This window comes from Rhinolophus sinicus, chromosome 13, assembly GCF_057876585.1.
Source record: "Rhinolophus sinicus isolate RSI-liver-muscle chromosome 13, RSI-T2T, whole genome shotgun sequence".
NCBI classification, from domain to species: Eukaryota; Metazoa; Chordata; class Mammalia; order Chiroptera; family Rhinolophidae; genus Rhinolophus; species Rhinolophus sinicus.
Genome location: NC_142513.1, coordinates 25,103,367 through 25,130,771, shown reverse-complemented (window position 1 = coordinate 25,130,771; position 27,405 = coordinate 25,103,367). Strand labels below are relative to the sequence as shown.

General features: G+C 40.2%; 1 protein-coding gene across 3 annotated transcripts in view; it reads right to left on the bottom strand.

Moving 5' to 3' along the window:
- The window catches only part of PTPRA (protein tyrosine phosphatase receptor type A), a 124,375-nt gene that overhangs the window by 30,698 nt on the left and 66,272 nt on the right, over positions 1 to 27,405 (bottom strand). For 2 of the 3 annotated variants that reach the window (XM_019733785.3, XM_074317758.2), the window contains exons 3-7: positions 26,251 to 26,329; positions 25,400 to 25,729; positions 6,749 to 6,833; positions 5,493 to 5,566; positions 5,146 to 5,282 (exon numbers count right to left, since the gene is read on the bottom strand). In XM_019733785.3, the coding sequence (XP_019589344.2) occupies positions 5,146 to 5,282; positions 5,493 to 5,566; positions 6,749 to 6,833; positions 25,400 to 25,729; positions 26,251 to 26,329 (705 nt within the window). Of the gene's footprint in view, positions 1 to 5,145; positions 5,283 to 5,492; positions 5,567 to 6,748; positions 6,834 to 19,962; positions 19,990 to 25,399; positions 25,730 to 26,250; positions 26,330 to 27,405 lie in introns of all 3 variants that reach the window. The other variant, XM_019733783.3, reaches the window with a different exon arrangement.

Genomic DNA, 27,405 nt, shown 5'->3' with positions numbered 1-27,405 from the left:
TCAGAATTCTGCTGGCTACTGAATGTTAATGCCAATGGAATGCACATCTCTCCCGGGCTGCTCAGGTGAAAGATAGGGTCTTAGGTAAGACAACTGAAATGATGTTGAGAGGAAATGATGCTGAGAGGAGATAGAGAAAGCCAACTTCTAAAAACCTCTATTATACTCTCGACCGCGTTCTGCTTTCATGATGAAAACTGCTCCACAACCAAGCTCTCATTGCTCATGGATATTCAGGATGCAAGCATAACATGATCTGGAGGGTAAAACATAAACGAGGTAGAAAAGCAAAGAGCTAATAGAAGAAAGTGAAGGAACTCACTGAGTTCGATCATCAAAAATCATCAAAAAAGGAGGGGAGAGCATAATTTTTGGATAAGGCCAAACTAGTTATGGTGTGGTTAACTGAATTTCTGCAGTTAGTGCAACAGCTCAGGAAACTGGCCACAGTTCTACTGATGAGCTGGGTTGGCCAGCGGAAATCTAGACTGAATGCTGGATTCAGCTAGGTACCAATGAAAAGCCAGAAAGCCCTTAGTACAAAGAAGAGATCAATTACATGGGATGCAACAAGCTCAACCTTCCTACTGATACCTTCACCCCTGATGGGATGGATCCACAAAATGTGCCTTGCTAGAGGGTGTATAATGGTGAAGAAAGCACTGGAATCTTCCAGAAGTGCTTTCCTGGCTGTCTTTACCAGAGTGAGACACTAGTGAAAAGGACTAGTTTCAAAATGGGATTCCTAACCTTAGTGGGATGGAAGGAGCCTCAGAGGCCACGGTCACCAGGACTCAGACATCGCTGGTTGTGGATAATTCACCGTGAAGCTCCCAATAATGGGAATGAGAGGTAGCCAGCCCAGGTCAGCTGAGGGGGCCTGACTACTCCACCATGCTAGAGAAATGGCCCCTTCTCACCCAATTCCAAGACACATGTAAGGAAGAACCCTGCCATAGCACATCAACACTCATGTACCATGACCCTTCTTCCTCATCTTCCCCTCAGAATCTCTAGCCATTTACCATGGTAACTCTACTGGGTAAAGGGAAATAACACCTTTTGGAGTCTATTGGGTTCTGGCCTTGAGCTGGCTAATTCCTGGGAACCCAGAATGCCACTATTTTATGCTAGTTAGAACGAAGCCTTTGCAGGTCAGGTGATGAAAGGAGTTTTGGCCTGAATTGGCCCCGCATTAGGAACTACCTATTTTCCAAATATATGGTTGGAATAGATATTTATAGCAAGTGGCACAATACCCACACTGACCCCCGAAGAATCCTTTGGATGAGGACTGTTAACATAGCAAAAGCAAATGCAAGTAGCTGACGCAGTAACTTCCACCAAAGGCTAAGTCCCTAGGTGAGTCACAGAGATCTTAAGTGCTAGAATGATGATGAGATAATCCATTTACATGTCTAAGTTTAGTGATGGCATGAAGCGAATGCTCAACTACTAGTATTAGCTATTCTGATGCTTCCTATTACCCCCCCCATGCAAGCTACCAAATAGACTTGCACAAAAGACTGACAGTTTTAAAGAATGTCAGATAATATATGAATCACGTGGAGCTGTAGATTTACAGTTGCTTCTCCAGATATACTGTCCTTCCTATGGATTCACTTAACCCCTGGTACCAGAAATATTGCTATTAACGAGGCACGCTTTTTCCTTTATGCTGCACAAGAACTATACGAAGCAGTTTCCCTTTGTCATGGCAGGAGTAGCCTCAGTGATAAATCACTGTGACCTCTCTTTGCTGAGATCTGGTTCATCGGGATTTTGTCTCACGATTTCATAGGATATCACCCTAACAACTATGCTGATGACACCAAGCTGAGGGGACTTGAAGCGCAGGATGTTATGTACCTTAGAGGTCCATGCTAGACATAAAAATAAAATTATAGTGGCCTGCCACCTCAGCCAAATTTTCTGAAAGTCAGGCCTGTGGCATGACCCCTCCAACATAAAGGATAAGCTGCTGCTCCTTACCCTCCCTCCAATCCTGCTAAGAAGGAGGAGCGATGCCTGCTGGGTCATTTTGGATTTTGGAGACAGCATACACCACACGCTGGTGTCCTGCTCTGACTCATTTACTGAGGGATCTGAAAAGAAAACGCTCTCCAGCTGATTCAGGCCACAGAGAAATTGGTGCTGGTAGATCCTACGGTGCCCTAAGTGTCTGGTTAAGGCTGAGCAGGAGAATCATAATGGAAAACCTTAGGATTTGGAGATAAGACCATGATTTGGTCAGCAAGATCATGTTCCTAGCTTAGCACTGGGCTCTGATAGAGACTGGAAGCCTGAACATGGGACACTAGATATCCAATGACTTCAACTATCCATCGTGAATTATTATGTGCTTCAATAAGCCATAGATTTGCACATGTCCAGCAGAATTCCACCATCAGCTGGAAGTGATACGTACAGACACCTCTGACTTCCCAATGATATCAACAGTTGATTAAAGAAGAAAAGTCCAGTCTATTGTACAAATAAATGGCTCTGTGAGACAGGCTAACCTGTTCTGCAGGTGGACTGCTGTGGGATAATCTACTTAGGCATGGCTCTGAATGAGTACAAAAGAGAAATCCTTTCAGTGAACAGAAATTCAAGCAAGGAATCTTACTATCTACCGCACTGGAGGGCACTATCTAAGCCAATCCCTGGGTAGGATAACTGGAACAAGAACGACAGGAAATATTTATGCCCCATGTGTATGCTCCTCAGATGGCACTCCCTGCTAAGAACCAAGGAGATGTTGGTCAGCCCTTTCCCTCACTACCTCAGTGCTGGCCCAAGGAGCCCAAGAACATAGTGGCCATGGTAGCATGGCAACTGGCTCTCACTACAATATCTATCTGAATTTTCCTACCATGCTTCTAGGGACACCACCTCCATCCTCCAGGGATTTACCAGAATGCCTTACCATGGGATCTCTGGGAATATTAACTCCAAACAAAGAACTCCTTTCAGACAAAAAGAAGTATGGCCATGGGGTCACATTCCCTATTACCCAGCAGTTGGCACTACAGATTATAAAACAGTAGCGTGCCTACTGGAGACCTAGTTATGGTGCTAAGCCAGCAGTGCTATCTTGTGGGATGAGGTAAATGTTCTCAATCAAAAATGAGCATTAAGGGGGCGGCCAGATGGCTCAGTTAGTTAGAGCGTGAGCTCTGAACAACAGGGTTGCCGGTTGGATTCCCACATGGGCCAGTGAGCTGCGCCCTCCACGACTAGATTGAAGACAATGAGCTGCTGCCGAGCTTCTGGAGGTGCGGCCGGATGGCTCAGTTAGAGCGCGAGCTCTCAACAAGGTTGCAGGTTCAATTCCTGCATGGGATGGTGGGCTGTGCCCCCTGCGACTAAAGATTGAAAATAGCGACTGGACTTGGAGCTGAGCTGCATCCTCCACAACTAGATTGAAGGACCACAACTTGGAGCTGATGGGCCCTGGAGAAACACACTGTTCCCCAATATTCCCCAATTTAAAAAAATAAATAAATAAATAATGAACATTAAATGGTGCTGTTTTTCCAACAGCCAAAAAACAGTCCAAGTTATTCCATTAATTCTTGCCTGGCCAATGGCCTCCTGCTTCAACTCTTGCCTCCCTCCCATCTATTCTCCACTTGTAGCCAACGATTTTCTCAGAGTGCAAATATGATCCCATTATGCTCTGCTCCCCTAAGACCTTCAGTGGTGGAGCAGATAATAACCATTTCTCCTCTCCTCATTACTAGCGCTCTCATTGTGTTGGGTTGTCCGCCTATTCCCTATGTGATAACAGGAGTAATCTGGACTGGTCTCAGCCAGTTGCCTATTTCTCCCTTGCTTATGACTCGTTTAAGAAGAAACATGTGACAAGGGAAGTCTCCAGAAGCTTTTGGGAAAGTTTTCCTCAATGATGAAAGGCGACACACAAGAAGAAACAGTCATCCTTTTTCCACTTACATCCCCATGTGGCGCCTAGAACTGGGGATGCCATTTTGGCATCACAAGGGGAGCCAGCCTAAGAAACAAAGCTGACACATGGCTGAGTGGAAAGGTGTGAAGGAGAATGAGGATTTAACAATGTCCGAGTTGATATATTAGCCAACTCTGGAACTGCTCCTCAAATCCATTCCCCCCTCTAATCCTGACCACTGGAGGTCAATGTGACAGCAGCTCTGGTGTCAACAGCTGGCAGCCCCACACTGTGTTCCCTGCCATCTATTCTGGCCTCTCCACGGCCCATTCTCTATATAGCAGCCAGCCAGTTTTCAAATACTCATCTGCTTGGCCCATGGTTCTACTTTTCTCATGACAATCTATAAGATGTACAGCCTGGCCTAGTCTTCTTCCACAGTTTTAGCTCTTACTACTCTCTTGAGTTTTTGCCCGTCAGCCACACATGGCCCTTCCTCACTGCTGACAGTTTGCTCCTGTTATTTCCAGTGCCTGGAATGTTTCTTATCCCTGTCTCCAGTGTCCTTGTCTATGACTAGGTCTCAATGAAAACACATTTCTTCAAAAAAGTTCTCACCTGGGATCAGAACTGGAGGGCTGGAATCACCAACTGGTAGATTCACAAACATGTTCTGTTTCCTTGAGGGAATTATAAAAAATGTGAATCTACATTCCCAAGATAAGGCCTCTGCTCTGTAGTCTGCCATGGTCCTCGTTTTTCACAGTGAACTACTTCTACTGTCTACTTAAGACACTCTTAACAGGCCATCTGTTAATATAGGCTCCTACTACTGTGCACCAGCCCTTCATGTCCTATATTGTTGTTTGAACTTAGTTATTTTTGTTCTTGTTTAAGGGGTTTCCCTACTAGACAGCGAGTTCCTTGAGTGTAAGGACTGGATCTATTTTTGCGACCCAGCAAATTCCTGGCACCTAGCACATTATTAGATGCTTAATAACTATTTATTAAACAAAGTAACAGATGCAATGATGAATGAAAAGATGGATGGGTAAATGAGGGAGGTTAAGGCAAATCTTTCTTCATTTCTTGTCCATAATCACACAGGAAAGGAATCAGATGAACTTGGTAAAAATTTTCTCACCTCTTAACCAATTAGAAACCTGTTTTCTACCCCCAAGACCTTAGGTCTGCCTTCCTCCCTGCTGACACATCAGTCTCAGCAAAGAACTCACATTGAATTCCTCCCTGAAGAGCTTATTGTCATCGGCCATTCTCCGGTTAATCTCCTCTTCCAGCTTGTCCACGGGCAAGGGAGGATACTTCCTGTTGGTGCTTGGGGATCTGGCCAGAAGTGGCACGCTCTGGGGTTCTGCAGTGCACAAGGGGGAAGGTTGGTCAGGCGCCCTGGGGACCAGCCCTTCTCTGGAGACTAAATCGGGGATTCTCTCATGGTCAAAGCCTCCAAGAACTAGGGCTGTTCTCTTCAAGTCTTTTTTTTCCCCCTTTTAGGATGGGGAAAATGCTAATTTCTTGATTTTCTTCTCCATGAAGGTTCCCACACCATTAAGGGGTGCCTTACCCACATCCTCAGTGCGACCATTGGATAAGCGGAAAGAATTGGAATGGCTCCCAGCTTGCTTGTATTTCTTAAACCTAATGAGAAAATGTTCATAATGAAAAACTAAGCACAGAGGCAGAAGAGACCTATCACTGGCTTTGTATTTCCACTTATCAATTCAGTCTTTCTAAATCTCCTTCACCAAATAAAGAGGCTCTTTTACAGACAGGTCCTGCACAAGCTGAGGCAGCTCCATTCCCTGGTACTCCTGCTCACCTTCAGCACACTAGAATCCAACCCAGGGAACACCAACAGTATATTCTAACTTATGTGGCTCCGTGCAGCAATGGTTCCAGGACTCACTAGAGACCACAGCCATACCGGGTGGACTGGGGTAAGTGGGCAGAATATAGTGGGAGGAGATAAGAATATCCACATCAAATAAAAATCCTGGTATTTTCTCAGTGCAACCAGGGAGAAGCCCAGAGCTTCAGACTGGGTGGACACAGGTCTGGCCACAAGTTTCCTGCAGAATGGTGGAGACACATGACAAATTATAGGGGTGCACAAGCTTCTCCTTTCTTTATCCCTGCAGAAGAACAGAAGGAGTACAGAGCAGCTTAAGCCAGGGACAAGGGCAGAATTAAACCCAATTAGTTAGAGCAATAACTTCGGCAGGAAGAGAACAAATACACTTCCCTCTTCTCTCCCTTGGGTTCCCCTTCCCAGCTTTTGTTCCCTGTTTGGGTAGTAATATCTAGAGGACCCTGAAAGAAAGTCGAAAAGGGGAACCCAGTAACTCACATAGTTTAGTTCAGCATACCAGGGTAAGGAGTCCTAGAGGGATTTGGGGACAAAGCCCCAACTTGAAATAAAGTAGGCCTTTATTGAGCACATAGTCTCCACCAGGGCACTTTTGGGGGTTGCTTTAACAGGGCTAGATCTGAAGATCTTAAATGCCTATCAGTAATAACATAGACTATGGCTTTTCCCCTTAACCTCCAAACCACCACCCTGGGCTTTAGGTTGAACTAAAGTTGGGGGGCTGGAGTTGGACAGATGAAAGCCAAGGGGAGGGGCTGGGTCTTGAGGAAGACTGTGTAGAGCTTTTAAACCATTTCTAAGTAGAATGTGAATCAGAAGCACTATCACGAGTCATTCCCCTCTATCCTGTTCATTGTCCGTATCCTACTGTCTTCTGGGCTGCACGGACTTCAGACCCTGGCGTACTGAAACAGAGTCCAAGAGAATGGAGAAGCATTAACTCGCATGCTCACCTTAACATGTACAGAACTATGATAATAAACACGATCACTAGCAGAGAGGACAGGGCCACCATCACCGCAATAATTGGCGTCTCATCTGAAATCAAGAGAACAGAACATGTTACCACTGTGTGCAATGGATGGAGGGCTCAAGTCGGCTGCTCAGAGAAACACCAAAATGAGGAAGAAGGGCTCATTCAATGCTTCTGTACATGGCAGGGTATGGATGGATAGATAGACAGACAGATAAAGAGAGAGAGAGAGGTCATCTTCTGTTACCCCATCTCTGACTTACCATAAATTTGTTTACTCTGTCTCCCTGCATTAGAATAAAAGCTCTTTGAAGACAGAGACTTTGTTTCATTCATTGCTATAGAGCCTAAAACAGTGCTTAGCACATAAAAAATACTCAAAATATTTGAAAGCATCAACACATCCTGATGGCAAGCTGGGTGTGCAGGGCCAACAATGTCCTCTCTCCCAGCCTCCGTGGGCTCCATCTAGAGGAATATGGGAGAGAAGGAAAAAGGACAATTTTCCTATCATAAATCCAAATGGTTTCCTGGCACAGAGAATTCTATTCCTGATGAACACAAGGAGACATTATTAGACATACATATCCAAAAGTGCTGTGTATTCTTTTCTACCTCTTTCCATAGCCACCTTTTACCAGGACCCCAAGTATAGCACCAGCTGGTTTAGGGAAGGCAGGCCCTTGGATTTCCATTCCCCTGGGGCTGGCTTCCTTTCCACCCAATACGTAGCCTCCTTTCTCATGGCAGCTGACCAGGTGCTGACTCATCCTCCTCTACTCTCATGCTCACACCACCAATTACACAACCAATCTGAGTTTTCCGTCCTGCTAAAGGGAGGACATGTCCCTCCCATGTGAAAGTCCTGTCGCGGATGCTCTGGATTACATCCACTACTGTCACCTGGTTTTGACCTCATTTACCCTCCTCCAGTCACCAACAGCCCCATGTCTCTCTTCACAGTTAACTTCTCACAACAGTTGTCTTTTCTCTAATTCTTCACCTCCGGCTTTTCTGCTCTGATGCCTACCCTCAGTGCTCCATTGAAAATGCTCATCAAGGACATTGACAAATGGCATATTCCCACATGCAACAGAAACATTCCCATCTTCATCTGCTTCAACCTCTTAGCAGCAATCATTCAAAAAATATTTATGGATCAGCAACTGTATGCCAGGCACTGTGCTAGACTCTGGGAACAGAGAAGTAATTAGGCAGACAATGACAGAGAACCTACCTTCTGGGGGAAGAAGGGACACTGTTCATAAGCAAGAGGACAATTTCAAACAGGGACAAGTGCCATGAAGAACAGAACAGTAGGGGATTAGGGAGTGATGGGCTGGGGAGGGCAGTGACTGGCTATCTTAGAGTGGTTTGGGACAGTCTGAAGTAGTTATATTGAGCAGAGGTCTAAATAATGTGAATAAGTGAACCATGCAAAGATCTGGGCAAAGAGCTTTCTAGGCACAGGGAATAGCAAGCATAATAGCCCTTTGGAGCTTGGCAGGTTCAAGAAATAGCACAAAGGCCAGTTTTGGTACAAGATGTGGCTGGAGAGGTGGGCAGGAGCCAGAAGACTTAGGGCTTTGTAGGCCATGGTAATGAGTGTGGATTTAATTCTGAATGTGATGAGAAACATGATGTGATTGGAGGGCTTTGAACAGAGGAGAGAAATAACTAGATTTGCATTCTTTTAAAAGATCTGCTAGCTAAATGACTCATAAGCAGCAGTCATGAGGTGGGAGGTAATCCAACAGAATATGGTCTCATAGATGCCAAGAACAGTTTTTTCAAAAAGGAGGGAGTAATCAGCTCAATCAGATACTACCACAGAAAGATTAAGTTGGATGAAGACAGAAGTGAAATTGAATTTAACAAGATGGCAGCTATTGGTGACCTTTTCAAGAGTGGTTTCAGTTGAGTAGTTGGTGAGAAAGCCTATATAGAGTGAAATAAAGATGGAAAGAGGAGACAGTAAGATATCAATTTCTTATTTAAGGTGAGGACTTTTATTATAAAGGGATGCACAGAGAAGCAGCAGCACATGGGAGGGAGATGTGGGGTGGAAAGTCTTATTTTTTTTTAAGAGATGGGATATATTATACGAAGCTTCTTTGTTGATGGCAATTTTCAAACACACCCTGGTATGTGGCTTTCCTCTTAAAATGAGCATTCAAACTGGCTGACTATTTCCCTCCTCTTTGAAGAACTTTCCTCTCTTGGTTTCCACAACAACGCACTTTACTGATTTTCTTGCTCTTGGCTGCTCCATCCCATTTCCTTTGCTAGTTGTTCGTTTTCCAATACCAGATCTTTAAATGTCTGATTTCCTCAGGGCTCTGTCCCTGGCACTCTTCTCTACACTCTATCTAGCTGATCTGATCAGACAGATGGCTGTAAGCAGAAATGATATGCTAGCAATTCCCTCATTTGCGCTGCTTGGTCATAGCTCTCTTCTGAGCTCTCTTCTGAGTCTATGTGCCACTTTAAATTTCACAGGCAATGCAAACTTTCTGTCTAAAACCTTTCCCGCAACATTCAGTAAGCTAGCACAGCCATTTACCCTGTTGCTCAAGTAAGAAATGTGGAAATCCCCTTGATTTCTTCCTCATGCTTATCTTTTATATCCAACCCAGCTGCAAGTAATATGTTTTAAGGCTAAAACCAACACCTGAAAATTTTCTGCCTTTTTTCCATTCTGTTGCCATCACTGTAGTCTAAATCTCTATCCTCTCTTATCTCGGTCACAGTAAGCCTCTGTCCTCTGCCAATACCTTCTCCACAAAGCAGGCAGAGTGATCTCTAAGAAAGCAAATCAGATAATGTTCCTCTTATATGTAAAACCTTTCGATGGTTTCTCAAGCCTTTAGAAGGAAATCTAATATCCTTACTCTGGCCCATAACAACCTCCCCCATTTAGGCCCACTGCTTACTCTATCTCCCACCATTCTTTCCTTGTCACTAAACTTCAACCACTGGCATCTGTCCACGATGAGTTCACGCCTTCCTCAGGCCTTTGAACATGCTATTCCTTCTGCTTTACATAACCTCCTTCCATTCTTTGCCTGGATAACTCCTCAGTCATCCAGTTCTCATTTTAAGTGTTACCTTTCCCAGAGAGATCTTTTCTGCTTCCTAACACTAAATCAGGATCTTAAATCCTAGTCTCCTTATCTCTAAAATTAGTTATTCTGAAGATTAAATGAGATTATCCATGTAAAGTGCTTGGCACAGTAACCAGAATATATTATGTTAGTTAGGATTTTCTTTATTATTCTCCCAGAGCACCCTGTTATTTCCCTTGATAATATCTCTCACGCTTTGTAATTATATATTTACTTGAGTTTAGTTGATGAGGTGTCCCTCCTTCAACCATAAATTCCACAAGGGCAAGAATTACATACTTGCTTTGTTTTTCACGATATACCTAAAACTTAGCACAGAATTTCACACATAATTGGACTACACTGAGTGAAAGAATAAAGAATTAATGATTCATCCATCACTAAATGTATTTGTTAAATGCCAGTCACAGAGGGCTGTACATCAGGTATTTAAAAAAGTAATTAGAGACATCTGGTTCAAAATAGTGAGCTGAATCAGTAAGTTTACTTCTTTCTCTTCCTAAAAGGACAGAGAAGAAATATAAAAATACCAATGAATCAAAAGCATATTAGGAAGGCAGCAAAGAGTGGTGTCAACAGACCACAGCCTTTGAGGGGTTTATGGAAGAAGACAAACCAGATGGGACTGGACTGCTGACGAGATCCATCAGAGCCAACGAACCTGCAACTGAAAGGTAAGTACTGGTTCTACCAGTCTGGGCCTGGAAACATCTCAAGCTCAGACTCAACCCACTGGGGATGAAAGTGAGCCTTGAGGCAGGAGGATGGTATTTAACCAAAGTCTTGCCAAAGCCAAACCAGTACACTCACAGGCTGAGTAACAAGCAGTGGTGTCCTATCCAGACTCAGCTGGGAACACAGAACTCACAGAATTGTGTGTGTGTGTGTGTGTGTGTGGGGGGGGGGGGTTCACAGAGAATGATGGCCTTTTTTTAAAAAAGAAATGGTGTATATATATTTTGAAACGTTTTATTATGGGAAACTTTCAAACTGCACAGGAGTAAAGTGACCACTACAATAAATCCCTATGTACTTACTGCTTCACTTCAACATTATCACTATACGCGTTTTTCCCATCTATATCAGGGTGTCCCAACCTCACACTAATGACATTTTGGGCCAGATAACTCTGTTGCGGAGGCTTTCATGAGCACTGTAGGATGATTAAGAGCATCCCTGGCCTCTACCTATTAGATGCCAGTAGTAAACCCTAAATTGTGATGACGCCAAATCATCTGCAGACATTGCCAATTGTCCTCTCGGGTGGCAAATCGCCCTGAACTGAGAACTACTGGTCCATACCCATCCCACTGGATTATTTTAAGGTAAATCTGAGACACATCATTTCAACTGTAATCATTTCAGTATGTATCACTAAGAGATAAGGATTCTTAACATAATCACAATACCATTATCCCATTTAAAAAGCAACACTAATTCCTTAATATAATCTAATGTTCAGTTACTGTTTAAATATCCCTGATTGTCTCATACATGGTTTTTTTTGGTTTGGTTAGAATTGACATCCAGCGAAGACCTATATATTGCACACGATTGCTAGGTATACTAGGTCCACAGAGGGTTTCCTGGGTGGGCCCTGAAGAGAGAAAAAGAACAAGGGTGGTGCCTGAGATAATTCTAGGCAGCCACAATAGATGAAGAAGGGGAAAAGAGAAAGAAAGGCAGCGCTGCCTAGAGTATAGCTGTATCCAACTTCCTAAACCATGACTGAACCCCTAGTTTAGGACACGCTCCTGTTTGTGCTCCTGAAAGGACACCTACTATGGGCACATTCCAGTCCATCCAATGCTCCAGGACAAAGCTCAACCAGAGCCTTACAGGTGACCTTCACAAAAACCAAGGACAACAATGGTAGTCCTGGGAAGAAGACGTAATATAAGAAATAGAATCTTAAAAAATATATTGCAATTTGTGCAAGAGGACACTATTAATTTTTTTTAAAAGCTACTATATAAAATAAGGAGCAATCTCACACCTGTCAGGATGGCTACTATAAAAACAAAACAGAAAATAAATATTGGCCAGGATGCGGTAAAACTGGAACTCTTGTGCACTGTTGGTGGAAGTGTAAAATGGTACAGCTGCTGTGGAAAACAATATGGAAGTGCCACAAAACATTAAGAATAGAATTACCATATCCAGCAATTCTACTTCTGGGTATATGCCCAAAAGAACTGAAAGCAAGGTCTTGAAGAGATATTTGTACATCCATGTTTACAGTAGCATTAGTCACAATAGCTAAAATGTAGAAGGAACCAACTGTCCATTCACGGATGAATAAATAAGCAAAATGTGGTCTACAGATACAATGGAATATTTTCAGCCTTAAAAAGGAAGGAAATTCTGACACATACTACAACATGGATAAACCTTGAGGACATTATGCTAAGTGAATAAGCCATCACAGAAAGACAAATACTATATGATTCCACTTACATGAGGTACCTAGAATAGTGAAATTCAGAGACAGAAAGCAGAACAGCGGTTGCCAGGGGCTGGAGGAGGGGGATAGGGAGTTATTATTTAATAGGTATGAAGTTTCAATTTCATAAGATGAAAAGGGTTATGGAGATGGATAGTGGTGATGGTTGCACAACAACTGTCAAGGAACTGTACTCTTAAAAATCGTTAAAATGGTAAATTCCATGTTTATTTTACCATTTGTAACTGTGTGACAAAAAATGGGAAGGGGGAGTAGCAATCTGAGAATTAAGAAAGAGTTCGTAGAAAACTAAAACATTACTGGGAGAAAAAACATCTCAACAGAAAGGCTGAACAGCAGAATAGACATAATGAAAAATAAGTACTGTGAATGAAAGATCAAATCATGGAAGTTCCCAGAATATAAAGCAGTGAGATGGAAACAATGAGAGCAGAGAAAAAAGACAAACTGGATAGATCTAGGAGTCCTAGTATCTGCTCAACAGGAATTCCCAAAGATCAGTAAGGAAGGAGAAGAAATTACATAAAAAAGTTCTCTTTTTATCAGGCCAAAAGGACCATCAGGTTTGAATGGTAATAATGAAAAAAAATCTTTACCTAGATGCATTCTGACAAAACTTTTGAAATTTTGGATTGAAATCAACCAACCACAAGCCATCTTTAAAAACTTCCAACAGAACAGAAAAGAGTCCCTACAGAGAAATGAGAATCAGATTCACGTAAGAGTTGCTTATCTAAAATACGATTGCTAGAAGTCAATGGTGTACTATCAAGTTCTTAGGAAGGACGCTGAACCTAGTTATTTATCTAGCCAAAATTTCATGCCAGCATGAGGTCAAAAGAAAGCCACTTTCAGAACTTGGGGCTTTAGGATCAGAGAGACCAGGGAGTTCAAATCTCTACTATCCTATTTAGTAGCAGTGTAACAATCTCTTGGAACCCTTGTGGAATGCTTTACAAAATGCAAATATATCATCATTTTCCAGATCTTACAGTTAATGTAAGATTTAAAGGAAGCAACATTTGCCAAGTGCCTGATATGAAGTGAAAAGACTTGCCCTTGGCATCCAGAAGCTCACATACTAGTCGAGAACCTCAGTACAACTTCCTAGGCTCAGAAGAGTTCCTTTGTCTAGAACAGGGAAACTACAGCCCACCGCTTGTTTTTGTAAATAAAATTTTATTGGAGCACAGCCATGGTCATTTATTTACATAGCCTATGGCTGCTTTTGTACTACAACGGTAGAGTTGAGTAGATGTGGCAGATAGTATGGTTGCAAAACTGAAATTATTTTATCTGGCCCTTGACAGAAAAAGTTTGCAGATCTCTGATCTAGAATGTTACTACCACCTCTCCGCTTACACAATTCTAGCGCAAATATCACTTTTTTTGGTAACTGCTCCTTTCCTGTACTTCCATAACACTACATACCTACTCCGCCACAACTCTTACACATTGAATTAAGGTCACTGATTACATGTCCATTAAATTATAAACTTCTTGACGGCATGAATTCAATATCACCCCCAGATAGCTCTGTGCTCAAGATTTAATCTTTCACTCAATAAATATATATTGAGTGGCTGCTGTGCTAGGCACGTCCTAAGACTACAAATCAAAGTTCCTTGTCCTTATGAAGCTTATATTAGTGGAGGAGACAGGACAACACATAAGAAATATGTAATATAGGTAGTGATAAGCGCTATGAAGAAAAATACGGCAGGGTAAAAGAGGAATGGGGGGAGGTGTTCTGTGATGTAAGATGGGGTGGTCAGAAAAAGTCCTGAATGGAGTATTAGGAAGGCACAAACAGTGCAGAATTGTTTATGATCACTTGTAAAGAGTTGACAACTACAAGCAATATGACAAGAAAAGAGTCAGCTAGCCAGAATAACTCCGAAATTAATAAAATTTATTACAGTTAATGTTTAAGCATTTATGTAGAAGGCACAGAGCAAAGCACCATACACATATTGTATCATTCAATTATCCTAACACCCTTAAGATAGATACCATTATTAACCCTATTTTATGGATGATGAAACTGAGCAGAGAGATTAACTTGCCCATATTACACAGCTGCAAATCTAAAGCAAGAACACAAAGTTACACTATTCTCCAGATTCTTCCTAAGTACAGGACCAACAACACTTTAACTACTACCAGCTTTCAGGCCAGAACAGTCTTCTATGATAAAAGTCAGTTTTACCTCCTGACTTCTGAATTCCATCCAGGTTTCTGATCCAGTTAAAGATAATACAGGTAGTAAAGATGTTCCTAGGCCTCTGCGAGGGAAGACGACTCAGATCTATTTTACAAAAATCGGAAAGAACTTACGGCTCCCTGTATCAAACCTCAGACTTGGAGACAGACTCAGGATCAGTCACTCCTCCTGAACTGGCCAGACTTGTCCTCTCTTCATGCTCAGGCTAGTCCTGGACTGGGTCCTCTGCAGAAGTGGCCTCGCATGATGCAGGCAAAGCAGGCACACCGGGTCATTCCCTGCTCTCCCCACCTCTCCCTGCAACCCATTCCAGCAAAATTTCACTTCCTAGACTCAGTCAGGGGTCAGCATTTCAAAAATACTAAAATGGTGTTTTGGGACAACAGCTGTTTATTTGCTATACCCCCTTTCCAAGAAAACAAACAGTCATATTATTCTAAGGGCTCACCTCACATAAGGTGACACATCAGTCACCTTAGGACTTAGATACACTTTGGTCACTACAAAAATAATCAATGAAGTAAAAGCCATACTCCTCTAGCCTCAATTCCTAAGGCCCATTTATTCGTCTTGTCCCCAAACTTTTTGGAAAAAGTATTTACCAACTCTCAAAGGCAGGCTTGTAATGTTTTAAGTGCTTCCTATTTGTTCTAAAAACAGCAAAAGTCACCAGGTTGCCTCACGAACCCAATCACTGTTGTCTTGGGCCAAATTACCATTCAGAAACCTTAATTTCTATTGCCCATCTATCTTCCCTAAGGCCTCTGGAGTTATATTTCTAAACAAAAATCTGAGCATGTCCCTTCCTTCCTTACCATCACGAGGAGATGTCCTGACTCTTAGCTCAATGCACCACCAGGCCCATTCTGCTGAGGCTACCTCCGGCCTCCCTACCTCATGCATATCAACTGTGCACAGTTCCTCAAACACATGACTTACTGGTTCGTGTCTCCTTGCTTTTACCCGATTTGGTACATCCTCATTCTCCTCAGTTACCATAGTAATTTAAACTGCCCAAAGCTCATCCTCATGCCTCGTCACCACTCCCCAGGTTACAATGAGTCTTTTAAGCTCTCTCACAGCACTGTCTGTCGTATATCCAATAGCACATAGCTGAGTGGACTTTTGATTCCTGGTGTTCATGTGTTTCTTCCATTAATATGGAACATTTTTCTTTCTGGAATCTTTAGTATCTATCAGGTACTGAATAAATATATTATTAAAGGTGCTTAGGGAAGCCTTCATAAATGGAGTTCACAATAATAATGTCACTTACTATGAGAATCCAAAAATACCGCTTTGAACAAGAATGTCAACCCCTTTCTAGACTCCAACTCTAGAAAAGTACTGAAGAGAAAGCCAAGGGTAGCAAGTGACCTGATCTGATAGTTGAGAAACTGTAAGGAACCTCTGTAAGTAGAATGCTTACCTTGCCCAGTTCTAGAACTCTAGCTCAAGGACTCCTTCACAAATATTAACAGGAAACTATTTCCAGATTAAAAAAAAAAAATTATACAAACGATTACAGCAGGTCCTCGAATAACGCTTTGTACAATGTCATTTCATTATGTTAATGAGATGCCCCAGGAACTTAACTCTTGTGTATATGAGTATATGAGTTTCATTTCGCCTACGATAAAATGGTTTCGCGCTCTGTCCTGTTGCTGCAACTTACAGAACCTCTCAACAACATTAAGTGAGGACTTACTGTATTGTATATCTAAAACAATTTAAACTATGGTTAACAGCTTTATCCGGTGTTCTTGCTATTTAACAAGTGTCAGTTATAAGATCTTCATTTGAAAATCCTAATATTAAAAGTAGGATGAGAGGGGTTTATGGAGAATTTTGTTTAAAATGTACAGGATTAGCTAATGTCTACAGTTGTGGTGGTGTGGTTGCAAGATGACCTTGCCTTGAGAGCTACCTCGCACACCAGCCTCCAGGAGGCCTAGGAGTGAGTGCCCTTGTTTCAATGAGTCCTGAATGAACGGCTAAGATTCCTGATCTCCTTAGTGTCTCATCTAATAGTGACTGTAACAGAGTAGAGATGGGTGATAGTAGGAGTAACAATGGAATAGCCAACACTTGTTGAGCAACTGCTTTGTGCTAACCCAGCACTAAGCCAAGCAATTCATATGTGGTCTGACAATTAAGTTTGTGACCTTGCCATGGTGCACTTACACTGGCAGCCCTGTGCAAACAGCTCGGTGAGGTTTCACAACTTTGGAATATCAGTGTCTCACAGATGTGAGGCGTCAATGTGTGGCGGTGTCTTGCTGAGTGGCGTTCATTATTGATGTCGTGTGTTTTTGTGTGCCATCGCGAGAATGTCTGAGCTTGAATTAAAGCAACGAACAAACATTAAATTTCTTGTTAAACTTGGCAAGAGTGGCAGTGAAATCAGGGACACGTTAGTCCAAGTTTATGGGTATAATGCCATGAAGAAAATGGCAGTGAACAAATGGATGAAACGTTTTTCTGAGGGGAGAGAATGTGTCACTGATGAAAAGAGGTCAGGGCGGCCAACAACGAACAGAACTGATGAAAACATTGCAAAAATTCATCAAATTGTGCATCAAAATCGGCTGACTGTAAGCAGCACAGCAGACAAAGTAAACATCGACAGAGAAACAGGAAAATTTTAACTGAAAATCTGGGGGGCAGCCAGTTGGCTCAGTTGGTCAGAGCGCAGTGCTCATAACACCAATGTCGCTGGTTCGACTCCCACATGGGCCAATGAGCTGCGCCCTCTACAACTAGACTGAAAAACAACGACTTGACTTGGAGCTGATGGGTCCTGGAAAAACACACTGTTCCCCAATAAAAATTTATTTAAAAAAAAAAAAGGAAAGAAATCTTGGCATGAAAAAAGTGTGTGTAAAAATGGTCCCGAAGGAGCTCACTGATGAATAAAAGCAAAGGAGAATCAAAGTCTGCCAAGACCGTTTGGAGAGGCATGCCGATGTTTTGGGCCGTGCTATCACTGGTCATGAAACAAGGGTGTACCAATATGACCTTGAAACAAACTGTCTTAAGTGCACAATGGAAGTCAGCCAATTCTCCACCACCAAAAAACTTTGGTCGGGCCGAATCAAGGGTCAAAACGATGTTGCTAATTTTTTTGGATATCAGAGGGATTATTCATTATGAATTTGTACGAACTAGACAAACAGTTAACCAAGTTTATTATTTGGAAGTGCTGAAAAGGCTGCGTGAAAAAGTTAGACGAAAACAACCTGAACTTTTCGCCAACAATTCATGGCTCTTGCATCACCACAATACACCAGCTCACAGGGCACTGTCTGTGAGGGAGTGTTTAGCCAGTAAACAAATAAACTGTATTGAAACACCCTCCCTACTCACCTGATCTGGCCCCCAATGACTTCTTTCTTTACCCGAAGATAAAGGAAACACTGAAAGGAAAACATTTTGATGACATTCAGGACATCAAGTGTAGTACGACGACAGCTCTGATGGCCATTCCAGAAAGAGTTCCAAAATTGCTTTGAAGGGTGGACTAGGTGCTGGAGTCAGTGCATAGCTTCCCAAGGGGAGAACTTCGAACGTGACCATAGTGAAATTCAGCAATGAGGTATGTAGCACTTTTTCTAGGATGAGTTTGGGAACTTAATTGTCAGACTTCATATGTTACTTAATTCCTCACAACAACCCTAGGAAGGAAATTCTGTTTCCTCTTTTGCAGATGGTGAAATGAGGCACAGGGATGTTAAACACCTACCCCACCCTGCTGGTAAGTTGTAGAGTCAACACACAAAACCATGTGGTCTAGCTCCAGAGCCCACGCTTTTAACTACTGCAAACATTGCCTCTCCAAATATTCCACCTTGGCACTCACTGCCCAGCCCTCTTACATATACCAAAATCATTCAATAGCATTTCCTTCAATGGGAAAAATCTCTATTTATGAATTGGAGCATGCATCACTATCTTGCTAGGACTTCATGGGAACAGAAGTAGATGTTACAGATTCTCCTTCAGGACCAAAGCACCTATTCCCCCAGCTGTTGGAAGGGTTGGCAGCTAACGGCTCTCAGCCAAGTTCTTCCCCACGAACTGCCCTTGGCCTAAGGGAGTAGCCTGGTCAAGGGAAAGGCTCTTTCTGACCCCTATTTCCAGCTCCAGAGCTTCCTGTGGGATTAACTAAAGCCTTTGCTATCTTTGCTCTGACTGCATGGTATCTCCTTTCCTCCCCCAACCCAATACTGTCGCCATTACTGCCTCACAGGTACTGTAGGGAGAAAGTACTCCCCAATAAACTTGCTGCATGCAAATCTGTCTCAGAGTCTGTTTCGCCCAGAACAAAATTAATGAAATAGAGATGTAAAACTAGTGAAGACTTAATAACAACTGGAGAGTATACTTATAACCAATGACTTCATGGTAAAGAGGTACTTGATGGGTAACGCCAGAATTGGATTTAATACATTACTATATATTACACAAATCATCTAATTTAAAACCAGTAAAAATGCTCTGAAGGAAAAGCTGGTTACAAAAGGACAAATATGTTATGATTTCACTTAAATTAGGTACCTAAAATAGATACATCTATAGAGACAGACAGCACAATAGTGGTCACCAGGGGCTGGCAGAAGGAGAAATGGGGAGTCACTGTTTAATGGGGGACAGAGTTTCAGTTTGGGAAGATAAAAAAAAGTTCTGGAGATGGGTGGTGGTGATGGTTGCACAACAATGTGAATGTACTTAATGCCACTGAAGTGCATAGTTAAAATGGTAAATGTTATATATATTTTACCACAATTAGGAAAAAAGCTGGTTCTACCAAAATAATTTGGAATACATTTAAAAAATAACACACGAGAACATAACCAGTTTCGTGGACTTCACATACTCGGTTCTCTGGTGAAAGGGATTCAGCAGTCCTGCTTAGACCACCGACACTGCATCTCCAGCCATAGGGAGTTTACACTAGAGGGCTGAAAATCCATAAAATCCATAGAAAGTGACAAAGGGTCGATATTTTATAGACTAGGAAAAAACAACACAAAGGTAGAATTTTTAAAGGTAACTATGACCTAGAAATTAGTAATTAACTAGGGTCCATAAATTATGGCCTGATATCACTAAAGGGTAATATTAACAAGGTAACATGATAAAGTAAAATACAGTTGTTTTACTACTTATTAAAATATATCATAGCTGTTAGAATCCATAATCTACATTTAAAAATACAATGAGTACTTGTTTCTGTTACTCTTTTCTATGGAAACAACTTAAGGGCAAGTAAGTACATAACAGCCACAGATGCACAAGGTTACTACGGACTGTGAGCAGAGGAAACACGACAAATACTGTACACTGTAAAAGGAACAACAGACATAAGGTGAGTGGCTCACCTTTTCTGTCCTTCGAGTCAGAATTACCTGTGTAATAAGTAAAAAATAGAAACATTCACTCAAATTAATGAAAAATATTACTATTCAATCTAAGGTAAGACAAAATAAACTCTAGGAATATAGATACTTTCCTCTTTGTATATGCTGGAGCTAGAATGAGGCACCCTCCAACAACTGGGGAACAAGATTCCCAGATTCACTTAACTTTATTTAATCAATGGTTTGTCCTTCTCTCTGAGCACAAAAACAATGTAGCATCAATATTCATAAAATTACAAGAATACAAAGATAAATACAAAAACAATGGTATTAGAGGTCTTTATGTCTTTCAGGTCATTAAAATGCAACAGGGCATAATTCAGTTAAGCATATAAAAGGCCTCAATGATAATACGCAATAAAGTCTAATTGGTATAGACCAAACTCGATATACTACCGGTAACAGAGAAAACCTTTTCAAAGATTATCCACAAGCCCTTTTAAATTCCCCACAGTAGAAATAATACAGACAATATTCTTTTATCATGATGCAATAAAACTAGAAATTAACAAATTAAGAAAACAGTTGAAAACTAAAAACAAAACAAAACTGCAAAATACCTAAAACAACAACAACCCATAAACCAGTAAAATCAGTCTTGGTAGAATTCATCAACTCTCCCTCAATATCAGTCTCCTCTTCTTAAAAAAACAAAAAACCAACTGTTTTTTCTTTTCTTTTTAAGCTGACACAAAGCTGTCTAGCTAGAGACTATGTTTCTCAGACTTCTTTGTGCTAGGTATAGTTATATGAAGAATTCCAGCCAATGGGAAGTGAGCAAAAGTGATGAGGGTAACTTCTGGGTCACATCCTTCGGAAAGGAAATTATTTGTCACTACTGCCTCTGTTCACCTTTCCCAGGAGCTGGAACCAGAACCCACTGATGAGAACCATCTCTGACCAAGCAGACAAGGATAATTTTGTTGGGATTGTAGGGCCACAAGAAAAAAGAAACTTGGTCCCTGATAAAGCAAAGCCCCCTGCCTACCTCTGGAATGTAATTGGCGAAAGACACTTTTGCCTTAATTTAAGTCACTGAATTTTGGTGTGCCTTTTTCAGAGTAGCTTAGACAGTACCCTAATGCGACTACCTACAGGAACATATATGGGAAAAGGCTAAAGCTATGCTTATAAAAAATCCATAGCATTAAATATATTAATTAACTGGGAAGAATGCAAATAAATTAAGCATTCAGTTCACGAAGACAGAAAAAGCCAAAATAAAGCTAAGAAAAACAGAAAGAAAAAAGAATAAAAATAAATTAATGAAGTAAAAAGTGAAAAAGACAGAATAAATATACAATAGCAGGTACTTTGGAAGAAAAAAAGCAACAAATCATGAATCAGATAAATGGTTAGCCAACCTAAACAAGTACACACACACACACACACACAAACTAAACAAACAAAAATATAAGGCAATTATTAAATCTAGAAAAAGATTGTACAAGAAAAAAAAATCACATTTACCTCTAGCTCAGCAGGTAATAATATTACATAGTCATAGTAATATAAAATACTGATTTTATAATATAAAATGCATAAATCAATACGGATTTAACCAAATACTATGATGTAATAATTATGGGAGGACTGGTAAAATGGTGGTGATACGTGTGTGTGTGTGTGTGTGTATGTGTCTTTAATATATACCGGCGGTGCCAAAAAAATGTACACATTTTAAGAGATGTTATCTATGTATTACTTTTCGAAGTTGAATTATGGTAGCAATGTGCAGTATGATGTTTGCTCAAAAGACGGTGTTAATCAAATGAATGCAAGCGTCATTCATTGTATTACAATTTTAATACAGTTTTTTCCTTTCTTAAAATGTGTATACTTTTTTTTTTTTGCACATTCTGTATATATTACGAAATGTTCATATTGGGGGGGCCAGTTAGCTCAGTTGGTTAGAGCACAGTACCGGTAGCACCAAGGTTGCCAGTTAGATCCCCACATGGGCCACTGTGAGCTGCACCCGCTAAAAACAAAACAAAAAAACAAAAGAAATATTTATAGCTATGTAAGAAATTTATCTTGAGATAATTTTTCCTCAAGTCTATTCAAATAATTTTGAAAACATGAACGAAATGCATTAGTTTTCTAGGTAAACTTCAATTCTTTCCATGAAGCTAAACAAAATACTGACAACTAAAACTTACCAGAACATAGCGGAAATACAAAGGAAACACACAGATCAATTTCATTTAGAAATAACTTATGAATATCAATGGGAAAAATCCCAAATAAAATAATATCAAACAAACTGCAACAGTTCACTCAAGAAAAATACAACATGGCCAAGTTGACTCATTTTTGCAAAAATGTAAATAGTTCAAAATTAGGAACTCTATTAATATGATTCACCACAGCATATGATAAAAAGAGAAAAAATTCATATAGATCTTGCTCACTGATACTCAACAGGCAACTGGCAAAATTTAGCATTCATTCTTGACACAAATGACCTTTAAAACAGAAATAAAGTGATAAATATGTTTATCTCAACCCAAGACTAAGGACCATGTTTAATGGAAAACCACTGCGAGCATCCTCCTTAGAGTCAGGTACAAAACAGGGCTGTCTGCTTTTACCACTGTTTCCTAACTTTGTTCTGAGGTATTCACCAATTTATTTAAACAAAAGGAAGAAAGAGGTCTAAAAATTAGGAGTAGATATTTACAGATGGGATGATTTAAAGACTTATGATAATTTAAGAAAATTATGCCAGACACTAAGGAAATTTATTAAGATGACCAGTATACCTACAAAAATCAATAGCGTTATGTTGTACACCTAAAATTAAAATGTTACATGCCAATTATATCTTAATTAAAAAACTATAGCCTTCATATCCCAACAGCAGCCCGTTAGAAAATATCATGGAAGAAAACACTCCATTTATACTAACAAAAAACAAACAAAACCTTCAAAATATCTAGAAATAAACTAAACAAAACACGTGTGACATCAGTGGCAAAAATTTTAACACTTTCAAGAAATACAAAATACTACCAGTAAACGGACAACACCATATTCTTGGACAGGAAGACTTAAAGATGTCAATTGTCCCTGTTAATCTATAAATTTAACATTATCAACAAAAACTTTTTTGTTATACAAGTTGATTCTAATGTTCATATAGAAAAATAATCAAGAATTGCTAGCAAAATTCTAAAAAATAAGCTTACCAAAGTATGACTCATCAGATATTAAGTATTTTACAAAGTTACAATTATTGAAACAGTGGGATTTTGTACACCGACAGAGAAAAAGGTAAAAAGAAAATACAAATGCTGAGAAACAGAACTCAAATACATATGGGAAACTACACATGCATCAGAATTCAATATATGATAGAGGTGGCATTTCGAATCAGTAAGAAAAAAACATAGATTATTCATTAAAGGGTATCAGGACAAGTAGTTAACCGCTTGGAAAAAAATAGATCCACAGCTCACACTTTACATGAGAATAAATCCCAAATGGGTCAAAGATTTAAGCACATACATGTATATATGCAAACATACAGAAGAAAGAAAAGTTTGGAGGAAAACAAAAGGAAAATAATGTCATAATACTGGAGTCAGGAAAGCCTTCCTATATATGATCCAATACCTAGAAAACATATAGTTAAACTGATAAATTTTTTAATTAAAAAAATTAAAAAATTGCTAATGATAGCGTCTACAATACAGAAAAGCTAGATGACCAACTGGGGAAAAATATTTGAAGCTTTATCATAGGTAGGGAAAGGGCTCATTTCCCTAACATTTAAGAGCTTCTTACAAATGAGTCAGGAAAGCCTGACATTCTAATACAGTTAACACATTTTATGTCTCAGAGGAGACTGAGACTACATTTCACTGGTGACTTTTATTCAACATCAGTAAAACACAAGGAATCCTTCAGGGGGTATCAGGATGTCACAGTCTGAAACCACACACCTTACTCATCACCACCATTTTACCAATCCTCCCATAATTGTTAGATCATAATTTTTGGTTAAATTAGTATTTGGTTTATGTATTTTATATTATAAAACCAGTATTTCATTTTACTATGACTATGTAGTTTTATTACCTGCTGAGCTATGGGTAAATGTGACTTTCTTTTCTTGTACAATCTTGCTCTGGATTTAATAATTGCCTTCTACTTTTGTTTTAGTTTTCTATTTCCCTCTTCAATTTTCTCTGTTCTCATCTTCTAAAACTATTATTTGAATATTGGATATAACCTGAATTAATTCTTTAATCTTCTTAATTTTATTTCCTATTGACCTTTACTTTGAGTTTCTGTTTTTCTCCTTTTTAAAATAAATAAGTGCATTTATACGTACGTATATTCCTTTTTCTTCCATTTATAACATAAATAATAAATATACTGTGTACATTTCTGCATTTTGCTTTTTTCAGTTAGCCTAGCATAGTTGTTCTACGTTAAAAAGGTGCTTCATTACATGGATGTATATATATACCTTAATGTATTTATCCAGTCTTCCTGGTCAGTGTACATTAAGGTTGTTTTCAGCATACTCTTACAAAGAACACAATTTGTCATTTCACACATGTATGAGAATATTGGTAGGGTGAATTATTTTAAGGGTGCATTTGTAAACTGATGGATATTGCTAGACTTGCCTCTATTGGGAAATACATTCCAATAAACAGTGTGTCAGACTGACTTTTTCTATACTCTCTTCAATGCAGTAAATTATCAAACTTTGGGATCTCTGCCAACCTGACAGGTGAAAATTAGCATCTCAGTGTAGCTTTAATTTGCATTTCATTGAATGAGGTTGAGCATCTTTTCATATTTGGAAGGATCATATATGTTTCTTTTTCTGAGAACACTCTTGATATCCTTTGCCTAGGTTGGGCTGAAGCCCTGAACAAACTGACACTGCAACCCCGCTGTTTCCCTGAGCTCCTCTTCCTAACCCCGCCCCTAGACACAGGCCTCCTACTCCACATCTAATTGTTTTGGACATCCAGACCCATTCTCCTTCCCATGGTCTCCATGGATCCTTTCCTTTTTAGGGCTAATCCTATTACTTTGCTTCTGTATCCTTTCATCTTCAGTCTCTTGCATCATTAATTAGCGCCTCTCTTACTCATATTTTCAACCTTCTTCTCTACCTCCTAACAAGACTAAACCTCCCCAATCTAACCAGGAAGCCATGCAAAGCAGGATATCCTCCAGAATCTCTCTTCTTTCCTCTTAACCCTATGTTAACCAGATATTCCTGAGAATTCCCTATATCTAGGTTTCATTACTTTGCTTGGGAAATTTCACTTATTTCAAGAAATTTTATAGCTAGAAAACACAACAAAAACAATAAAAGGGTAAAGAAACTCAAAGAGCAAAAGAAAGAACAAATAGAAATGATCTCTAGTACCTGAAGGAGGGGAAGTTTTTACAGTGGCTGCTGCAGTGCTGGAATTCCCCTCCCAAGGTTCTGTTCTGGCATCTGTGAACTGGTTATCTGGAAGCCATGTTCCATTTGGTGCAATTGTAGTGACTACAGAATTGGTGCTTGCTATTCTTGTGGTCCCATTGTCAGAGTCTGAAGAATTGACAGTGGTTACATAGGTGGATCCCAGAGTAAGATTTGGGCTGAATGTCGGTATCACGGAAAAAGTAACTGTAGAAGTAGGATTTGAAGTTTTGGTCTCTTCTTTTACTGCCAATGTTTCAACAGATTGTGCAACATCTACTGAAGGTGAAACTACAAACACCAAAAAAATAAGGAAACATCACATGAAGAATACAAGAATACAATAGCTCAAAAGCTATGAGGCACAAAGCAACAAGTCTTAATAAGCTCTCAAACACCTGGAGACCAAATGAAGACCAGATGCTCGTGCGTGCGTGTGTGCACACGCACGCGCGCACGCGCGCACACACACACACACACACACACACACACACAATTCTTAGTTCCTCAGAATCAACATATAGGAGTCTTAAATAGCAATTCTTTTTTTTTTACTTTTCAGGAATGAGCACATGATCTCTTTATTTACTAAAGTAGTATGTATGTGGTTTATGTCGTAGTATATAGCATGGTATACAAAACAATGTTGAGTATTCACTACAACTCAGAGGTTTCCAAAGCCATTTATTACTTTTAAGTAAAACTTTAATATTTTTTCTTTCTTTAATACCATCTATGTCTTCAATTTTGAGTTGTTAAATTTGAAAGTAAAATTCTACTCCAAATATCAGCCTTATCAAATAACAATGTACCTGTGGTTGCGTTGTTGGCACTGACATGTATCAGAGTACTGCCAAGCAGAAGAAGAACGAAGCAGGAATCCATGCTGACCTGGAAACAGAGAGCCATGTTAGGTAAGGGTCTGTATTTTTGTAACTATGTCCAAACTACTCACCAAAAGAGTATTTTGGGAAAAGTCTTCCCAGCTATTACAACGTGCACATGGGACCAATGATCTTTGGGGAGTGTGATATGCACATTTCCCAAGGGATCCAACTACTTAATTGAATCTTAATACAAATAAGACTTAGTAAGAACAAACTTTTTTGAGCAGTGATTCTCAGCCTTGGCTGCACTTCAGAGTGAGAAGTATGGAGACGGTAAATTAACTGTGTGAATGTACTGCCCTTCAAAGCAGACATTATACAGCTGTCCAAGACCTTTATTCCACCTCAAACCGTATCAAAGGGCTGTGGCACATTCCCACCAGTAAGAGTGGCTCATGCATCCACTCGGATTTCTGTGCGTTATACTGAGGTAGGTACTACGGAAACAACTGAGGAGCAATACACTCATAGGCCCTATCTTCCTGGGCACTACAGCCTAGAGGTAATCCAGGATCATCGTGACTCTCCAAGGGAAGCAGAACCTGCCTCTCCTGAGGAACGATGGGGAGATGTGTGTAGGTGGTTCACATATAACCCAGGAGTTTGCCTCTAGTACCAGCGACCATGCCTGCCTAGCAGGGAAATGGGTTTAGGAGGTGGCCTTCCCAAAGTGCAGACATACAAGATTTGACCACTTTCCCACTCCTGCCACCTGACCATAATCCAAAATTGGGAAAGCATACAATTCCCTCCATAGGGTTAGGAAACAGATTGGAAGGCTGATTACTGTATGTGTATATTTGTCTATTCTTGATAAATCAATAGGGAATAGTTTGGGGAAAAGTAACTACACATACCAAAATAACACCCAGATTAAGTTGAAGAATTAAATGCTTAAAAACACATTTTAAGAGGTGATAAATAAATATTTATGTGAGCTCAAGATGAGGAAGGATTTTCTAAACATAAAGGCAGTGTAAGAAATCACAAAGGCTAAAAATGGAATACCTGCGAACAGAAAAAAATAAAAGCTTCTAAATGTAAAATAAATCAATTATAAACAATGCTTATGGATAGGAA